This window comes from Rhinoraja longicauda, chromosome 8 (genome assembly GCF_053455715.1).
Source record: "Rhinoraja longicauda isolate Sanriku21f chromosome 8, sRhiLon1.1, whole genome shotgun sequence".
In the NCBI taxonomy this organism is placed as follows: Eukaryota; Metazoa; Chordata; class Chondrichthyes; order Rajiformes; family Arhynchobatidae; genus Rhinoraja; species Rhinoraja longicauda.
The window spans coordinates 1,246,994-1,267,100 of NC_135960.1; the positions used below are offsets into that span (position 1 = coordinate 1,246,994).

At 51.8% G+C, this 20,107-nt stretch overlaps 1 protein-coding gene across 2 annotated transcripts in view; it reads left to right on the forward strand.

Annotated features, from left to right (window-relative positions):
* The window catches only part of ercc3 (excision repair cross-complementation group 3), a 51,785-nt gene that overhangs the window by 18,010 nt on the left and 13,668 nt on the right, over positions 1-20,107 (forward strand). The window contains exons 9-15 of one of the 2 annotated variants that reach the window (XM_078403246.1): positions 868-1,052; positions 3,630-3,832; positions 6,181-6,277; positions 7,946-8,063; positions 9,943-10,061; positions 12,031-12,180; positions 15,062-15,217. In XM_078403246.1, coding sequence (XP_078259372.1) covers positions 868-1,052; positions 3,630-3,832; positions 6,181-6,277; positions 7,946-8,063; positions 9,943-10,061; positions 12,031-12,180; positions 15,062-15,187 — 998 coding nt within the window. In that variant the 3' untranslated portion in view covers positions 15,188-15,217. Of the gene's footprint in view, positions 1-867; positions 1,053-3,629; positions 3,833-6,180; positions 6,278-7,945; positions 8,064-9,942; positions 10,062-12,030; positions 12,181-15,061; positions 15,329-20,107 lie in introns of those variants that run through there. The other variant, XM_078403245.1, reaches the window with a different exon arrangement.

The following is a 20,107-nucleotide window of genomic DNA, read 5'->3' on the forward strand; positions in this document are numbered from 1 at the left end:
GGCGCCATCATCGACCGACGCACCGACCTCTCCACCATCAGCGCCGGTCCTCTCTGTGGCTCCGACCTGCGCGGTTCCACCTCCCATGCTTGAAAGGGGCTGAGCTACAGGGAGAGGTTGAGCAGGCTGGGTCTCGATTAGATAGCGCAGAGATGCAGCTGGTAGAGTTCATCACTGTTACGAGAGTGTTGTCAGGACTAGAGGGTGTGAGCTATAGGGAGAGGGAGAGGTTGAGCAGGCTGGGTCTCTATTCCATGGAGCGCAGGAGGATGAGGGGAGATCTTACAGAGGTGTACAAAATCATGAGAGGAATAGATCGGGTAGATGCACAGAGTCTCTTGCCCAGAGTAGGGGAATCGAGGACCAGAGGACACAGGTTCAAGGTGAAGGGGAAAAGATTTGATCTTGTCGAGATGTACAAAATCATCAGAGGAATAGATCATAAGATCATAAGTGATAGGAGTAGAATTAGGTCATTCAACCTATAAAAGTCTACTCCGCCATTCAATCACGGCTGATCTATCTCTCCCTCCTAACCCCATTCTCCTGCCTTCTCCCCATAACCTCTGATAAGAGGTTCAGGAAGATGCACAGTCTCTTGCCCAGAGTAGGTGAATCGAGGACCAGAGGACACACGTTTAAGGTGAAGGGAAAAAGATTTAATAAGAACCTATTGTCTTTCTGCTGACTGGTTAGCACGCAACAAAAGCTTTTCACTGTACCTCGGTACACGTGACATTAAACTGTTTAGAGGTATATGGGCCAAATGCAGGCAGGTGGGACCAGTGCAGGTGGGGAGCATGCTGGCCCAAGTTGGGCTGAAGGGCCTGTTTCCACGCTGTAATGACACCATGACTCTTTGTCCAGCAAAAATGTTCCGGCGTGTTCTGACCATCGTTCAGGCTCACTGCAAGCTGGGACTGACGGCCACACTGGTGCGGGAAGACGACAAGATCGTCGACCTCAACTTCCTCATCGGGCCTAAACTGTTCGAGGCCAACTGGATGGAGCTGCAGAACAGTGGGTACATCGCCAAGGTGCAGTGTGCTGAGGTGAGGCCTGAGGCAGGGGCTGCGTACGGTACCTTGTTTATCACGTGCACCCAGCCACAGGGAAGGTCACTGTTGTACACAGTTCACTACAAGTATCACTATCCATAAGCACTTAGGTACATCTTAGATAGACATCTCGGCTTGGACAGAGTGGATGTGGAGAGGATGTTTCCACTGGTGGGAGAGTCTAGGACCAGAGGGCACAGCCTCAGAATTCACTGGAGTTTAGAAGGATGAGAGGGGATCTTATAGAGACGTATAAAATTATAAAAGGACTGGACAAGCTAGATGCAGGAAAAATGTTCCCAATGTTGGGGGAGTCCAGAACCAGGGGTCACAGTTTAAGAATATGAGGTAGGCCATTTAGGACTGAGATGAGGCCAAAAAAAATTGCCCATAGAGTTGTGAATCTGTGGAATTGTCTGCTACAGGGGGCAGTGGAGACCAATTCACTGGATGTATTCAAGAGAGAGTTAGATTTAGCTCTTAGGGCTAACGGAATCAAGGGATATGGGGAAAAGCCAGAACAGGGAACTGATTTTGGATGATCAGCCATGATCATATTGAATGGCGGTGCTGGCTCAAAGGGCCGAATGGCCTATTCCTGCACCTATTTTCTATGTTTCTATGTACAGTGAAAGTCATTTTTGTACACAGTTCAGTACAAGTCTCTCTACACATAGGACTAGACAATAGACAATAGAGAGACTAGAGGGTGTGAGCTACAGGGAGAGGTTGAGCAGGCTGGGTCTCTATTCCATGGAGTGCAGGAGGATGAGGGGAGATCTTATAGAGGTGTACAAAATCATGAGAGGAATAGATCGGGTAGACGCACAGAGTCTCTTGCCCAGAGTAGGGGAATCGAGGACCAGAGGATATAGGTTCAAAGTGAAGGGGAAAAGATTTAATAGGAATCTGAGGGGTAACTTTTCCACACAGAGGGTGGTGGGTGTATGGAACGAACTGCCGGAGGAGGTAGTTGAGGCTGAGACTATCCCAACGTTTAAGAAACAGTTGGACAGGTACATGGACAGGACAGGTTTGGAGGGATATGGGCCAAATGCAGGCAAGTGGCACTAGGGTAGCTGGGACATTGTTGGCCGGTGTGGGCGAGTTGGGCCAAAGGGCCTGTTTCCACACTGTATCACTCTATGACTCTACGACCCTATGAGTGCATACGGTACTTTATCACGTGCACTAGGCCACAGTGAAAGTCATTGTTGTACACTGTTCAGTACACGTATCACTATCCATAAGCACTTAGGTACATCTTAGATAGACATCTCGGCTTGGACAGAGTGGATGTGGAGAGGATGTTTCCACTGGTGGGAGAGTCTAGGACCAGAGGGCACAGCCTCAGAATTAAAGGAAGTTCTTTTAGGAAGGAGCTGAGAAGAAATTTCTTTAGTCAGAGGGTGGTGAATCTGTGGGATTCTTTGCCACAGACGGCTGTGGAGGCCACAAGTCAGTGGATATTTTAAGGCGTAGATAGATAAATTCTTGATTAGTGCGGGTGTCAGGGGTGATGGGGAGAAGGCAGCTCCACCTGCTGTGCCATCGCCTGCCTGCTCGTGTGAGGTGGCGCAGTGATCGGTCAGGCCTCGGTGGGAGATGAGCGGGCACAGAGAGATCTGATGCCAATTATGTTCTGATGCACAACGCAGTGGAGGAACACCTCCTCGTATTGCGCTTAGGTAGCCCAGCGACCTGATATTGATCTCTCTAACTTCAACCGTACGGGCGGTCACGGTGGCGCAGCGGTAGAGTTGCCGCCTTACAGCGAATGCAGCGCCGGAGACCCGGGTTCCATCCCAACTACGGTTGCTGTCTGTACGGAGTTTGTACGTTCTCCCCGTGACCTGCGTGGGTTTTCTCCGAGATCTTCGGTTTCCTCCCACACTCCAAAGACGTACAGGTATGCAGGTTAATTGGCTTGGTGTAAATGTAAAAAATTGTCCCTGGTGTGTAGGATAGTGTTAGTGTGCGGGGATCGCTGGTCGGCGCGGACCCAGTGGGCCGAAAGGGCCTGTTTCTGCGCTGTATCTCTAAACTAAGATCTAAACTAAACTTTCCCTCTCACTCCATCCTACCACCCTAGTTATCCGACCAGTCTGACTGCCTCCTGATTACATTTTATCCTCTTATTCCTCGTTGACAGCTTCCCCTACCTTACAATGATCTATTCCACATGTTCCTTGAACTTCGTCCTCTTTGATATCTCATTTTCACACCATACCCTTCCATATCTCTTCGTCTCACTCTTCCCTGACATCGGTCTGAACAAGGCTCTCGACCCGAAACGTCACCCATTCCTTCTCTCCAGAGATGCTGCCCGTCCCGCTGAGTTACTCCAGCCCTCTGTGAAACGTCACCAATCCATGTTCTCCACAGATGCTGCCCGTCCCGCTGAGTTACTCCAGCACTCTGTGAAACGTCACCTATCCATGTTCTCCGGTGATGCTGCCTGACCCGCTGAGTTACTCCAGCACTCTGTGAAACGTCACCTATCCATGTTCTCCGGTGATGCTGCCTGACCCGCTGAGTTACTCCGGCACTCTGTGTCCATTGTTCATGCAGGTTTGGTGCCCGATGTCGCCAGAGTTTTACAGGGAGTACGTTGCCATTAAGACCAGGAAGCGCATGCTGCTGTACGTGATGAACCCCAACAAGTTCCGCGCCTGTGAGTTCCTGATCCGCTTCCACGAGCGGAGAAACGACAAGATCATCGTGTTCGCCGACAACGTGTTTGCGCTGAGAGAGTACGCCATCAGGCTGAACAGGTAAAGGGCAGCTCAGCCTGCCGGTGACCTCTGGGTTAGTTTTAGTTCCGCATCCAGGAACGAGTGGGTTAACATATGATGAGCGTTTGTGGGCACTGGGCCTGTACTCGCAGGAGTTCAGAAGGATGAGGGGGACCTCATTGAAACGTACAGAATAGTCTTCTTCTTCTTGCGTTTGAGGCAGCAGAAGTTATGAAACTGCTTCTGCTTCTGCTTCTGCTGTCTCTGGTCGTTGTTCGCCTGACAGGTCGGCTGACAGGGCTCACCATGGGGAGGTCGACAACAAATAGTGAGCGGCCTGGATAGAGTGGATGTGGAGAGGATGTTTTCACTAGTGGGAGAGTCTTAAGAAGTAGGAATAGAATCGGGCTGTACGGCCCGTCGAGTCTACTCTGCCATTCAATCACGACTGATCTATCTCTCCCTCCTAACCCCATTCTCCTGCCTTCTCCCCATAACCCCTGACACCCACACACTAGTCCAGGACCAACTGGATGTTTTCAAGAGAGAATTAGATTTAGCTATTGGGGCTAACGGAGTCAAGGGGTATGGGGAGAAAGCAGGAACGGGGTACTGATTGTGGATGATCCACCATGATCATATTGAATGGCGGTGCTGGCTCGAAGGGCCGAATGGCCTATTCCTGCACCTATTGTCTATGTGATGGGACGGTGTGTGGTGGGACGGTGTGTGCTGGGACGGTGTGTGCTGGGATGGGGTGTGCTGGGATGGGGTGTGATGGGACGGTGTGTGCTGGGACGGTGTGTGGTGGGACGGTGTGTGCTGGGACGGTGTGTGGTGGGACGGTGTGTGATGGGACGGTGTGTGATGGGACGGTGTGTGCTGGGACGGTGTGTGGTGGGACGGTGTGTGCTGGGACGGTGTGTGGTGGGACGGTGTGTGCTGGGACGGTGTGTGCTGGGACGGTGTGTGGTGGGACGGTGTGTGGTGGGACGGTGTGTGATGGGATGGTGTGTGCTGGGACGGTGTGTGGATGGACGGTGTGTGCTGGGACGGTGTGTGCTGGGACGGTGTGTGGTGGGATGGGGTGTGCTGGGATGGGGTGTGCTGGGACGGTGTGTGATGGGACGGTGTGTGGTGGGATGGGGTGTGGTGGGATGGGGTGTGGTGGGATGGGGTGTGGTGGGACGGTGTGTGATGGGATGGGGTGTGATGGGATGGTGTGTGGTGGGATGGGGTGTGGTGGGGTGGTGTGTGATGGGACTGGGTGTGGTGGGATGGGGTGTGGTGGGATGGGGTGTGGTGGGATGGGGTGTGGTGGGACGGTGTGTGATGGGATGGGGTGTGGTGGGACGGTGTGTGATGGGATGGGGTGTGGTGGGACGGTGTGTGGTGGGATGGGGTGTGGTGGGATGGTGTGTGGTGGGACGGGGTGTGATGGGATGGTGTGTAATGGGACGGTGTGTGATGCGACGGGGTGTGGTGGGATGGTGTGTGGTGGGGTGGTGTGTGGTGGGACGGGGTGTGGTGGGATGGTGTGTAATGGGACGGTGTGTGGTGGGACGGTGTGTGCTGGGATGGGGTGTGGTGGGACGGTGTGTGGTGGGATGGGGTGTGGTGGGATGGGGTGTGGTGGGACGGTGTGTGGTGGGATGGTGTGTGGTGGGACGGTGTGTGGTGGGATGGGGTGTGGTGGGATGGGGTGTGGTGGGATGGTGTGTGGTGGGGTGGTGTGTGATGGGACGGGGTGTGGTGGGATGGGGTGTGATGGGATGGGGTGTGGTGGGACGGTGTGTGATGGGACGGGGTGTGGTGGGATGGTGTGTGGTGGGATGGTGTGTGATGGGACGGGGTGTGGTGGGATGGTGTGTGGTGGGGTGGTGTGTGATGGGATGGGGTGTGGTGGGACGGTGTGTGATGGGATGGGGTGTGGTGGGACGGTGTATGGTGGGATGGGGTGTGGTGGGATGGGGTGTGGTGGGACGGTGTGTGATGGGATGGGGTGTGGTGGGATGGGGTGTGGTGGGACGGGGTGTGGTGGGATGGGGTGTGGTGGGATGGGGTGTGATGGGACGGTGTGTGGTGGGATGGGATGTGGTGGGACGGTGTGTGGTGGGATGGGGTGTGGTGGGATGGTGTGTGATGGGACGGTGTGTGGTGGGATGGTGTGTGATGGGACGGTGTGTGCTGGGATGGTGTGTGGTGTATCTACTGTGATGGGATGGGATGTGGTGGGACGGTGTCTGGTGGGATGGGGTGTGTTGGGATGGGGTGTGATGGGACGGTGTGTGGTGGGACGGTGTGTGCTGGGATGGTGTGTGGTGTACCTACTGTGGTGGGACCGTGTGTGGTGTGCCTCTACTAACAGGTGGTGTTGCTATTTGCAGGCCGTACATCTATGGTCCCACCTCCCAGGGGGAGCGAATGCAGATCCTGCAAAACTTCACGCACAACCCCAAGATCAACACGATCTTCATCTCCAAGGTAAATAAATGAGCCGCACTTTGCCAGCGCAGGAGAGGGGGGCAGGATGGAGGTGGGGGCGAGGTGCACCTGAGGGGTAGTGTCTAGGTTCATAAGTGATAGGAGCAGAATTAGGCCATTCGGCCCATCAGGTCTAGTCTGCCATTCAATCATGGCTGATCTATCCCCATTCTCCTGCCTTTAGTTTAGTTTAGAGGTACAGCGCGGAAACAGGCCCCTTAGTCCCACCGGGTCCGCGCCGACCAGCGATCCCCGCACACTAACACAATCCTACACACTTGACTAGATGGGTTGAATGGCCTAATTCTGCTCCGATCACGTACGACCTGATGACCACAAGAAATCGCAGAGAGTTATGGATGTGGCCCAGTCTGTCACACAGACCAGAGTCAGAGAAACATAGAAAGTAGGTGCAGGAGTCGGCCATTCGGCCCTTCGAACCAGCACCGCCATTCACTGTGATCATGGCAGATCGTCCAAAATCAGTACCTCCTTTCTCCCCATATCCCGTGATCCCGTTAGCCCTAAGAGCTAAATCTAACTCTCTCTTGAAAACATCCAGTGAATTGGCCTCCACTGCCTTCTGTGGCAGAGAATTCCACACATTCATAACTCTCTGGGTGAAAAAGTATTTTCCTCATCTCAGTCCTAAATGGCCTCCCCTTATTCTTAAACTGTGGCCCCTGGTTCGGGACTCCCCCAACATTGGGAACATTTTTCCTGCCTCTTCCCTGTCCAATCCTCTAAGAATTTGACATGTTTCTATAAGATCACCTCTCATCCTTCTAAATTCCAGTGAATACAGGCCTAGTCGACCCATTCTTTCATCATATGTCAGTCCTGCCATCCCTGGAATTAACCTGGTGAACCTACGCTGCACACCCTCAATAGCAAGAATGTCCTCAAATTAGGAGACCAACATTGCACACAGTACTCCAGGTGCGGTCTCACCAGGGCCCTGTACAACTGCAGTAGGACCTCCTTGCTCCTAAACTCAAATCCTCTCGCAATGAAGGCCAACATGCCATAACTTTCTTCACTGCCTGCTGTACCTGCATGCTTACTTTCAGTGACTGATGTACAAGCACACCCAGGTCTCGTTGCACCTCCCCTTTTCCTAATCTGACACCATTCTGATAATAATCTGCCTTCCTGTTCTTGCCACCAAAGTGAATAACCTCACATTTATCCACATTATACTGCATCTGCCATGCATCCGCCCACTCACACAACCTGTTCAAGTCACCCTGCAGCCTCATAGCATCCTCCTCACAGCTCACACTGCCACCCAGCTTTGTGTCATCCGCAAACTTGGAGATGTCACATTTAATTCCCTCGTCTAAATCCCCACCATCGACTCCATCTACACTTCACGCTGGTGACAGGTTTACCTTTACCAAGCCAATTTACCTACATCCTGCACGTCTTTGGAATGTGGGAGAAAACCGAAGATCTCGGAGAAAACCCACGCAGGTCACGGGGAGAACGTACAAACTCCGTACAGACAGCACCCGTACTCGGGATGGAACCCGGGTCTCCGGCGCTGCATTCGCTGTAAGGCGGCAACTCTACCGCTGCACCACCGTGCCTTCCCCCCATAACCCCTAATACCCGCTCTAATGAAGGATCCGTGTGAGACGGGACCATGACCGCTCTCCTCTCCGGCAGGTTGGAGACACCTCGTTCGATCTCCCCGAGGCCAACGTGCTGATCCAGATATCCTCACACGGCGGGTCCCGGCGACAGGAGGCCCAGCGGCTGGGCAGGGTGCTGCGGGCAAAGAAAGGTGGGTGGGGGGGTGTGGGTGAGGGGTGGGGGGGGAGGGGTGGGGGGGTGTGGGTGAGGGGTGGGGGGGTGTGGAGTGAGGGTGGGGGGTGGGGGTGAGGGGTGGGGGTGCAGGTGTGGGGGTGAGGATGGAAGGTGTGGGGTGAAGGGTGAGCTGTGTGTTCCCTGTCAACATTGCTCTCTGTCGTTATATTTTCCACACTTGCCATTGGTGCTGGGGGCCGCATCGGGCCGAAGGGCCTGTTCCCATAAGTTCATAGAACAGAATTAGGCCATTCGGCCCATCAAGTATACTCTGGCATTCAATCACGGCTGATCTATCTCTCCCTCCTAACCCCATTCTCCTGCCTTCTCCCCAAAACCCTGACACCAGCACTGATCAACAATCTATCTATCTCTGCCTTAAAAATATCCACTGACTTGTGGCCTCCACAGCCGTCTGTGGCAAAGAATCCCACAGATTCACCACCCTCTGACTGAAGAAATTCCTCCTCATCTCCTTCCTAAAGGAACGTCCTTTAATTCAGAGGCTGTGCCCTCTGGTCCGAGACTCTCCCACTAGTGGAAACATTCTCTCCACATCCACTCTATCCAGGCCGCTCACTATTCTGTACGTTTCAATGAGATCCCCCCTCATCCTTCTAAACTCCAGCGAGTACAGGCCCAGTGCCCACAAACGCTCATCGTGTATAGCTTAGTTTAGAGATACAGCGCGGAAACAGGTCCTTCGGCCCACCAAGTCCGCACCAACCAGCGATCCCCGCACACTAACACTATCCTACACACACTGGGGACAATTTACATTTATACCAAGCCAATTAACCTACAAACCTGCACGTCTTTGTAGTGTGGGAGGAAACCGAATCTCCCGGAGAAAACCCGAGCAGGTCACGAGGAGAACGTACAAACTCCGTACAGACAGCGCCTCTAGTCAGGATCGACCCTGGGTCTCTGGCGCTGTAAGGCAGCAGCTCTACCACTGTGCCACCGTGCCACCCTGTACGTCTTTGGAGTGTTATCGCAAGGTTTCTGTGCCGTAGAACGTTGGGCATAGACTTGGCATGAGCCCAGTGCTGGGCGTGTTCTCTCCTCTGTGTAGGACCTGTGTAAGAAGGAACTGCAGATGCTGGTTTAAATCAAAGACGATTAAAAATGCTGGAGTAACTCAGCGGGACGGGCAACATCTCTGGAGAGAAGGAATGGGTGACGTTTCGGGTCGAGACACTTCTTCTGACTCAAGGCTCTGTCTGAAGAATAGTCTCGACCCGAAACGTCACCCATTCCTTCTCTCATAGAAACATAGAAAATAGGTGCAGGAGGAGGCCATTTGGCCCTTCGAGCCAGCACCGCCATTCATTGTGATCATGGCTGATCATCCACAATCAGTAACCCGTGCCTGCCTTCTCCCCATATCCCTTGATTCCACTAGCCACCAGAGCTCTATCTAACTGTTTTAAATTCATCCAGTGAATTGGCTTCCACTGCCCTCTGTGGCAGAGAATTCCACAAATTCACAACTCTCTGGGTGGAAATGTTTCTTCTCACCTCAGTTTTAAATGGCCTCCCCTTTATTCTTAGACTGTGTGGCCCCTGGTTCTGGACTCCCCCAACATTGGGAACATTTTCCTCTCTCCCCCCCCCCCCTTCCCAGTTCTCCCTCTAGCCTTCTTGTCTCTGACTACATTCTATCTTTATCCCGCCCCCTCTCGACATCAGTCTGAAGAAGGGTCTCGACCTGAAACGTCACCCATTCCTTCTCTCCCGAGATGCTGCCTGACCCACTGAGTTACTCAGCATGTTGTATCTAGCTTGGTGTTGTCTGCTCTGTGCGGCCCCCTGGTCCTCACACCTCACGTACTCGGTCCTGATCTCTCCCACAGGGATGGTCGCTGAGGAGTACAACGCCTTCTTCTACTCCCTGGTGTCCCAGGACACGCAGGAGATGGCCTACTCTGCCAAGAGGCAGCGCTTCCTGGTGGACCAGGGCTACAGCTTCAAGGTAGGTCACACACACCAACCACAGCGGCAGGCTTCAGCTCAGTCTAGTTTATTGTCCCGTGTACCGAGGTACAGTGAAAAGCTCTTGCTATGTGCTAACCGGTCAGCGGAAAGACAATACATGATTACAATCGAGCCGTCCACAGTGTACAGATACTGGATAAAGGGAATAACGTTCAGTGCAAGGTAAAGCCAGCAAAGTCCGATCAAGGATAGTCCGAGGGTCTCCAATGAGGTGGATGGGAGGTCAGGACCGCTCTCTAGTTGGTGAGAGGACGGTTCAGTTGCCTGATAACAGCCGGGAAGAAACTGCCCCTGAATCTGGAGGTGTGCGTTTTCACACTTCTGTACCTCTTGCCCGATGGGAGAGGGGAGAGGAGGGAGTGACCGGGGTGAGACTGGTCCTTGATGATGCTGCTGGCCTTGCCGAGGCAGCGTGAGGTATAGATGGGGTCGGTGGGAGGGAGGTTGGTTTGTGTGATGGTCTGGGCTGCGTCCACAACTCTCTGCGGTTTCTTGCGGTCTCGGATGGAGCTGTTCCCAAACCGTGCCGCCATGCGTCCCGATACCCCAGCGTTTTGTGTCCAGTATCTGTCCACCTGTCTCTGGGCTGCAGCATTTACAAGGATGTTGCCAGGACTAGAGGGTGTGAGCTACAGGGAGAGGTTGAGCAGGCTGGGTCTCTATTCCCTGGAGCGCAGGAGGATGAGGGGAGATCTTATAGAGGTGTACAAAATCATGAGAGGAATAGATCGGGTAAATGCACAGAGTCTCTTGCCCAGAGTAGGGGAATCGAGGACCAGAGGACATAGGTTCAAGGTGAAGGGGGAAAGATTTAATCGGAATCTGAGGGGTAACTTTTTCACACAGAGGGTGGTGGGTGTATGGAACGAGCTGCCGGAGGAGGTAGTTGAGGCTGGGACTATCCCAACGTTTAAGAAACAGTTGGACAGGTACATGGATAGGACAGGTTTGGAGGGATATGGACCTAAGCGCGGCAAGTGGGACGAGTATTTACCACCAGGGGGCTCGATGGCAGCCTCGCCCACAGTCTGTCTGTCTTTTTCGAACTTTATTTGTTATTTTGGTAAGTTTTTTAAAGTTTGTGTTAATGTTCTCTGGTCTGTTTTACCTGGTGGGGGTGGGGGAGGGGGTCTGGGGAAATTTTTCCAATCTCTTACCTTGCTGGAGATGCGATTGTTTTCTGGATCGTATCTCCGGTCGCTCTGGGGCCTAACATCGTGGAGCTGGCGGCCTTGCCCGGGACTGACTTTGAGCCCCACCGCGGGGCGTGGACTTACCATCGGAGCCTGCGACCCCTTGCCTGGGATCGACGCTCCAACCGCGGCCTGTGGACTTTAACATCACGGAGCTCGCAGTCTCGGGTAGAGACCGGTCAGGAGCTCCTAAAGCCGCATGAGGTTCGACAAGCCCCGACCCGGGGAAGATCGCCCGACGCGGGGGAGCTGAGATCCCCCCCGATGCAGGAGCTTGATCGCCCCGACGAGGAAGGCTCGCCGCCGGCTACGGGAGGCAAGATCATCCCGTCAACGGAAGGTTCGAGGCCCCCGACCGCTGGAGGACAAAGAAGGGAAGAGAATGAACTTTTCTTCGCCTTCCATCACAGTGAGGAATGTGGAGGCGTCACTGTGGGGGATGCTCATGTTAAAATGTATTTTGTGTGGCCTGTTGCTTTTTATTGGTATGGCTGTACGGCAAATTACGTTCCTCGTATGTTGCAAAACATACTTGGCTAATAAGTATTACTGTGATTGTGATTGTGTTGATGGGACATGCTGGCCGGTGTGGACAGGTTGGGCCGAAGGGCCTGTTTCCACACTGTATCACTGTATGAAGGGCCAGTTTCCACACTGTATCACTCTGTGAAGGGCCTGTTTGCGCACAGTATCACTGTATGACTGTGACTGCATCGGACTGATGGAGCACCTGTCCACCTGCCTGCTGTGTAGGTGATCACCAAGCTGGCCGGGATGGAGGAGGAAGACCTGTTCTACAGCACCAAGGACGAGCAGCAGCAGCTTCTGCAGAAGGTCCTGGCTGCGTCTGACCTGGATGCTGAGGAGGAGGTGGTGCTCGGCGAGTTCAACTCGAAGGGACAGGTAAGAACTGCAGGTGCCACCCCACAGTGCTGGGGGTGGTGGTGGGGGTGGTGCTGGGGGCGGTGGCTGGGGGTGGGGGTGGTGGGTGGGGGTGGGGGCTGGGGGTGGGGGTGGTGCTGGGGGCGGTGGGTGGGGGCGGTGCTGGGGGCGGTGGGTGGGGGCGGTGCTGGGGGCGGTGGGTGGGGGCGGCGGTGGGGGCGGTGCTGGGGGCGGTGCTGGGGGCACACAAGGTGCACTGTAGAGATGAGAAGTTGAAGTGGTCGTTTAGTTTAGTTTAGTTTAGTTTAGTTTAGTTTAGTTTAGATAGGTCAAACCTGTCCTATCCATGTACCTGTCTGTTTCTTAAACGTTGTGACAGTCCCAGCCTCAACTACCTCCTCCGGCAGCTCGTTCCATACACCCACCACCCTCTGTGTGGAAATGTTACCCCTCGGATTCCTATTAAATCTTTTCCCCTTCACCTTGAACCTATGTCCTCTGGTCCTCGATTCCCCTACTCTGGGCAAGAGACTCTGTGCATCTACCCGATCTATTCCTCTCATGATTTTGTACACCTCTATAAGATCTCCCCTCATCCTACTGGGTGGAATCCGGCCCTTCGGCCCACCGAGTCCGCGCCGACCAGCGATCCCCACACATTAACACTATCCGACACACACTAAGGGACAATTTACAATGACACCAAGCCAATTAGCCTACAAACCTGCACGTTTTTGAAGTGTAGGAGGAAACCGGAGATCTTGGAGAAGACCCACGCAGGTCACGGGGAGAACATGCAAACTCCGTACAGACAGCACCCGCGGTCAGGATCAAACCCAGGTCTCTGGTGCTGTAAGAGCTGTGAGGCAGCAACTCTACCGCTGCACCACCGTGAAGGCCCAAAAGCTGAATTATACTTTGAAGAACAATAGAAGCAAGGCTGTTAATCTGAGCACAGCCAACAATCATCCACTCTACATTTCCTTGAACATTGTGTGCTTTGATCTGTCTTTTTCACACCTTACCCTCAAGTTTCCCATTCCTTGACTCTCAGTCTGAAGGGTCACAACCTGAAATGTCACCCGTTCCTTCTCTCCACAGATGCTGCCTGTCCCATGTCCCGCTGAGTTACTCCAGCTTTTTGTGTCTATCTTCGATGTAAACCAGCATCTGCAGTTCCTACCTACACACACAAGCTCCTTTGCATAGTGTCAATTAAAATCCTTTTTCATTTATTAGCCATAGAGACTAACAGTGTGGAAACAGGCCCTTTGGCCCAACTCATCCACATTGACCAACATGCCCCATCTACTCTAGTCCCACCTGCCCGCGTTTGGTCCATATCCCTCCAAACCTGTCTTGTCCATGTACCTGTCCAACTGTTTCTTAAACGATGGGATAGTCCCAGTCTCAACTACCTCCTCCGGCAGCTCATTCCATACACCCACCACCCTCTGTGTGACAACAATTTTCCCTCGGGTTCGTATTAAATCTTTCCCTCTTCACTTTAAACCTGTGTCCTCTTGATTCACCTACAGTGCCCTCAGTAAAAGACTGCATTCACCCGATCTATTTCCCTCATGATTTTGTACACCTCTATAAGATCACCCCTCATCCTCCTGCGCTCCAAGGAATAGAGACCCAGCCTGCCCAACCTCTCATGGAAAATAGGTGCAGGAGGAGGCCATTCGGCCCATCGAGCCAGCACTGCCATTCAATGTGATCATGGTTGATCATCCACAATCAGTACCCCGTTCCTGCTTTTTCCCCATATCCCTTGATTCCATTAGCCCTAAGAGCTAAACCTAACTCTCTCTTGAATACATCTCTCTCTATAGATCAGGCCCTCGAGTCCTGTGCTTTTAAATGTTGCTATAGTATTTACCTCAACCACCTCCTCTGGCGGCTCGTTCCATATACACACCACCCTCTGTGTACAAAATTTACCCCTTTAATAGGTTATTTTTTAAATCTTTCCCCTTACCTTAAAACTATGTCCTCTGGTTCTTGATTCCCCATCTCTGGTTAACTGCATTTACCCAATCAATTTCCTTCATGATCTTATACACTTGGGTGACACAGTGGGTAGAGTTGCTGCATCACAGCGCCAGAGACCCAGGTTCAATCCCGACTACGGTTGCTGTCTGTACGGTGTTTGCACGTTCTCCCCATGACCTACGAGGGTTTTCTCCGGGTGCTCCGGTTTCCTCCCACACTCCAAAGACGTGCAGGTTTGTAGGCTAATTGGTTTCTGTAAAATTGTCCCTAGTGCATGTAGGATAGTATTAGTGTGCGGGGATCGCTGGTCGGCACGGACTCGGTGGGCCGAAGGGCCTGTTTCCGTGCTGTATCTCGAAAACTAAATTACACCTCTCTGTCAGATCACCTCAGCATGGTGCCATCTTTTACATCCTGCTCCCAGACTCTCTCCCTCTCCTCTCCATCACACAAACCAACCTCCCTCCCACCGCCTCCATCTACACCTCACGCTGCCTCGGCAAGGCCAGCAGCATCATCAAGGACCAGTCTCACCCCGGTCACTCCCTCTCCTCCACTCTCCCATCGGGCAAGAGGTACAGAAGTGTGAAAACGCACACCTCCAGATTCAGGGGCAGTTTCTTCCCGGCTGTTATCAGGCAACTGAACCGTCCTCTCACCAACTAGAGAGCGGTCCTGACCTCCCATCTACCTCATTGGAGACCCTCGGACTATCCTTGATTGGACTTTGCTGGCTTTACCTTGCACTGAATGTTATTCCCTGATCATGTATCTACACTGTGGACGGCTCGATTGTAATCAGGCGTTGTCTTTCCGCTGACTGGTTAGCACGCAACAAAAGCTTTTCACTGTACCTTGGTACACGGGATACTAAACTAAACTGAGTCTTTCCCTCCCTCTCTAGATCTGCCGGCGTACCGGCACGATGAGCTCCATGTCGGGAGCGGACGATACCGTTTACTTGGAATACCATCGGAGCAAGAGCTTCGGCAAGAACATCCACCCCCTCTTCAAACGCTTCAGGAAGTGAGGCGGTGGGAAGCAGAGGCCAGCACTGGAGGTCAGGGCAGCGTTGTTAACGTTGCAAACCACAGCAGCATTGCCTGTGGTATTTATAACGTCCCCTCTCGGTCAGAGAGGTGTGGTAATAAAACAGTATCTATATATATTACGGAAACTCTCACCTTGTAGATTTGTTCCTGAACTACAGCCAAAACTGTGCATGATAGCACGACAATGTTAGGCCCACCTTACTCATCGTCATCCCTTTGGTGCTAATGGAAGAAGTAAATGAGGTTCTTGAGGAATATAAAGAATGTAAAAGGAATCTTAAGAAGGAAATTAGAAAAGCGAAAAAAAGATATGAGGCTGCTTTGGCAAGTAATGTAAAAGTAAACCCCAAGGGGTTCTACAGATATGTCAATAGCAAAAGGATAGTGAGGGATAAAATTGGTCCATTAGAGAGTCAGAGTGGACAGCTATGTGCTGAGCCGGAAGAAATGGGGGAGATATTAAACAATTTCTTTTCTTCGGTATTCACCGAGGAGAAGGATATTGAATTATGTGAGGTAATCGAAACAAGTAGAGTAGTGATGGAAATTATGAGGATTAAAGAAGAGGAGGTACGGACACTTTTGAAAAATATAAAAGTGGATAAGTCTCCAGGTCCTGATAGGATATTCCCTAGGACATTGAGGGAAGTTAGTGCAGAAATAGCAGGGGCTATGACGGAAATATTTCAAACGTCATTAGAAACGGGGATGGTGCCGGAAGATTGGCGCATTGCGCATGTTGTGCCTTTGTTTAAAAAAGGTTCTAAAAGTAAACCTAGCAATTATAGACCTGTTAGTTTGACGTCTGTGGTGGGAAAATTAATGGAAAAGATACTTAGGGACAATATATATAATTATTTGGATAAACAAGGCCTGATTAGAAACAGTCAACATGGATTTGTGCCTGGAAGGTCATGTTTGACTAATCTTCTTGAATTTTTTGAAGAGGTTACCAGGGAAATTGATAAGGGCAAGGCTGTGGATGTTGTTTATATGGACTTCAGTAAGGCATTTGACAAGGTTCCACATGGAAGGTTGATTAAGAAGGTTAAATCGTTGGGTATTAATAGTGAGGTTGCAAGATGGATTCAACAATGGCTGAATGGGAGATACCAGAGGGTAATGGTTGACAATTGTATGTCAGGTTGGAGGCCAGTGTCTAGTGGAGTACCCCAAGGATCTGTGTTGGGTCCACTGTTGTTTGTCATTTACATTAATGATCTGGATGATGGTGTGGCAAATTGGATTAGTAAATATGCAGATGATACTAAGATAGGTGGTGTAGTTAATAATGAAGTAGAGTTTCAAAGTCTACAGAAAGACTTGGGCCTTTTGGAAGGGTGGGCTGAAAGATGGCAGATGGAGTTTAATGCTGATAAGTGTGAGGTGCTGCATTTTGGTAGGACAAATCAAAAACATTAGAGGCAGATAACATGTTCCCAATGTTGGGGGAGTCCAGAACAAGGGGCCACAGTTTGAGAATAAGGGGTAGGCCATTTAGAACGGAGATGAGGAAGAACTTTTTCAGTCAGAGGGTGGTGAAGGTGTGGAATTCTCTGCCTCAGAAGGCAGTGGAGGCCAGTTCGTTGGATGCTTTCAAGAGAGAGCTGGATAGAGCTCTTAAGGATAGCGGAGTGAGGGGGTATGGGGAGAAGGCAGGAACGGGGTACTGATTGAGAGTGATCAGCCATGATCGCATTGAATGGCGGTGCTGGCTCGAAGGGCTGAATGGCCTCCTCCTGCACCTATTGTCTATTGTCTATTGTCTATTGTCTAGGACGTACAGGGTAAATGGTAGGGAATTGAGGAATGCAGTGGAACAGAGGGATCTGGGAATAACTCTGCATTGTTCCCTGAAGGTGGAATCTCATGTGGGTAGGGTGGTGAAGAAGGCGTTTGGTATGCTTGCCTTTATAAATCAGAGCATCGAGTATAGAAGTTGGGATGTAATGTTAAAATTGTACAGGGCATTGGTGAGGCCGAATCTGGAGTATGGTGTGCAGTTCTGGTCGCCAAATTACAATACAATACAATACAATATATCTTTATTGTCATTGTACCCAGGGGTACAACGAGATTGGGAATGCGCCTCCCATACGATGCAATAATTTAGGTAATTTAGACAGCAGCAACCCAACGAAACGAACAGTTGTAACAGTTTTGGACAGGGTAAAGTGCAAGTTGATCTATGCGTTGTGGCCATCCGGCTCAGCAGGACCGGTTCATAGCAGCTATGGCCCTGGGGATGAAGCTGTTCCTGAGTCTGGAGGTGCGGGCATAGAAGGCCTTGTATCGTCTGCCTGATGGAAGGAGTTCGAACAGACTGTTGCAGGGGTGTGAAGAGTCTTTGTGGATGCTGGTGGCTTTTCTGAGGCATCGTGTGTTGTAGATGCCCTCCAAGTCTGGTAGCTGTGTTCCGATGGCCCTCTGAGCTCTATGGACTACCCGCTGTAGAGCTTTCCTTTCTGCCTCCGTGCAGCTGAGGTACCACACAGGGATTCCATGCGTTAGGATGCTCTCTATGGTGCAGCGGTAGAAGGTCGTCAGCAGCTGTTGGGGTAGACCAGACTTTTTCAGTGTTCTTAAGTAGAACAGTCTTTGTTGTGCCTTCTTGACCAGCGCAGCAGTGTTATTGGACCATGTTAGGTCCTCCGAAATGTGAGTGCCCAGAAACTTGAAGCTGGACACTCTCTCCACACTGACCCCGTTGATAGAGATCGGGGCATATTCCCCGTTATGTGACCTACGGAAGTTGATGATCAGCTCCTTGGTCTTGGTGGTATTTAGGGACAGGTTGTTATCCGAGCACCAGTCCGCCAGGTTCTGCACCTCCGCTCTATAGTTTGTTTCATCCCCGTTGGTGATCAGCCCGATCACCGTTGTGTCATCTGCAAACTTGACAATGGTTTTGGTGTCGAATGCAGGAACACAGTCGTGTGTGAAGAGGGAGTAGAGCATGGGGCTCAGAACACAGCCCTGTGGTGTGCCGGTACTCAGGGTGATAGTGGAGGACAGGTGCGGGCCCATTCTCACTGCCTGCGGTCGTTCCAGCAGGAAGTCCAGGATCCAGTCGCATAACGACGAGCTAAGGCCTAGCTGGTGGAGTTTGGTGATGAGCTTGGTGGGGATGACCGTGTTGAAGGCGGAGCTATAGTCTATGAATAGCATCCTCACGTACATGCCCTGTCTCTCTAGGTGAGTCAGGACAGTGTGAAGAGCCAGAGAGATGGCGTCCTCTGTAGATCTATTTGCCCTGTATGCAAATTGATGTGGGTCCAGTGAGTCAGGGATGCTGGATTTGATGTGTGAGAGGACCAGCCTCTCAAAGCACTTCATGACTATCGGCATTAGGGCAACCGGGCGGTAGTCGTTCAGGTTGGAAATCTTTGCTTTTTTCGGCACCGGAACTATGATAGCCGACTTCAGGCACTTGGGGACCGTAGCCAGAGATAATGACAGGTTAAAGATCCTGGTGAATACCTCAGCCAGCTGTTCAGCACAGTCCTTCAGTACCCTTCCTTGAACACCATCCGGTCCTGCAGCCTTGCGTGGGTTGACCCTTTGCAGAGCGCGTTGTACCTCCTGTGTGCTCAGTTGCAAGACCTGTCCCACCGCCTCGGCTGGGGTTCTTTCACTCAAGGTGGTTTTGCCAGTTTCAAAGCGGGCAAAGAAGGTGTTAAGCTCGTTGGTCAGTGCCATATCGCTGTGGGGGCAGGCAGGGCTGCTCTTGTAGCCAGTGATGTCCCTGACACCCTGCCACAATTATAGGAAGGATGTCGACAAAATGGAGAGGGTACAGAGGAGATTTACTAGAATGTTGCCTGGGTTTCAGCACTTAGGCTACAGAGAGAGGTTGAACAGGTTGGGTCTTTATTCTTTGGAGCGTAGAAGGTTGAGGGGGGACTTAGGGCGGCACGGTAGCGCAGCGGTAGAGTTGCTGCTTTACAGCGAATGCAGCGCCGGAGACTCAGGTTCGATCCTGACTACGGGTGCTGCACTGTATGGAGTTTGTACGTTCTCCCCGTGACCTGCGTGGGTTTTCTCCGAGATCTTCGGTTTCCTCCCACACTCCAAAGATGTACAGGTATGTAGGTTAATTGGTTGGGTAAAGGTAAAAATTGTCCCTAGTGGGTGTAGGATAGTGTTAATGTGCGGGGATCGCTGGGCGGCACGGACTTGGTGGGCCGAAAAGGCCTGTTTCCGGCTGTATAGATATGATATAATATGATATGATTGATAGAGGTTTTTTAAATTTTGAGAGGGACGGACAGAGTTGACGTGGGTAGGCTTTTCCCTTTGAGAGTGGGGAAGATTCCAACAAGGGGACATAGCTTCAGAATTGAGGGACAAAGGTTTAGGGGTAACATGAGGGGGAACTTCTTTACTCAGAGGGTGATGGCTGTATGGAATGGGCTTCCGGTGGAAGTGGTGGAGGCTGGCTCGATTTTATTATTTAAGAGTAAATTGGATAGGTATATGGATAGGAGGGGATTAGAGGGTTATGGTCTGAGTGCAGGTAGATGAGACTAGGTCAGGGAGAATGGTCGGCGTGGACTGGTAGGGCCGGACAGGCCTGTTTCCATGCTGTAGTTGTTATATGGTTATATGGTTTCATTGAAATCGGTGCTATATATTTAAAGTTATTCACATTTTAAAGTTTAAGTCTATCTCCTAGGGAGGGGGGAGTGAGGAGGAGGGGGAATAAGGGGGAGAGGGGGATGGAGGGAGGGGGAGAGGGGAGGGGGGGAGAGGTGAGTGAACATAGGATCCCCCCAGGGTTGCGTCCTTAGCCCCCTACTGTACTCCCTGTACACACATGACTGTGGGGCCAGGTTCAGCTCAAACTCCATCATCAAGTTTGCTGATGACACTGTGGTGGTGGGCCGGATCTCCAACAA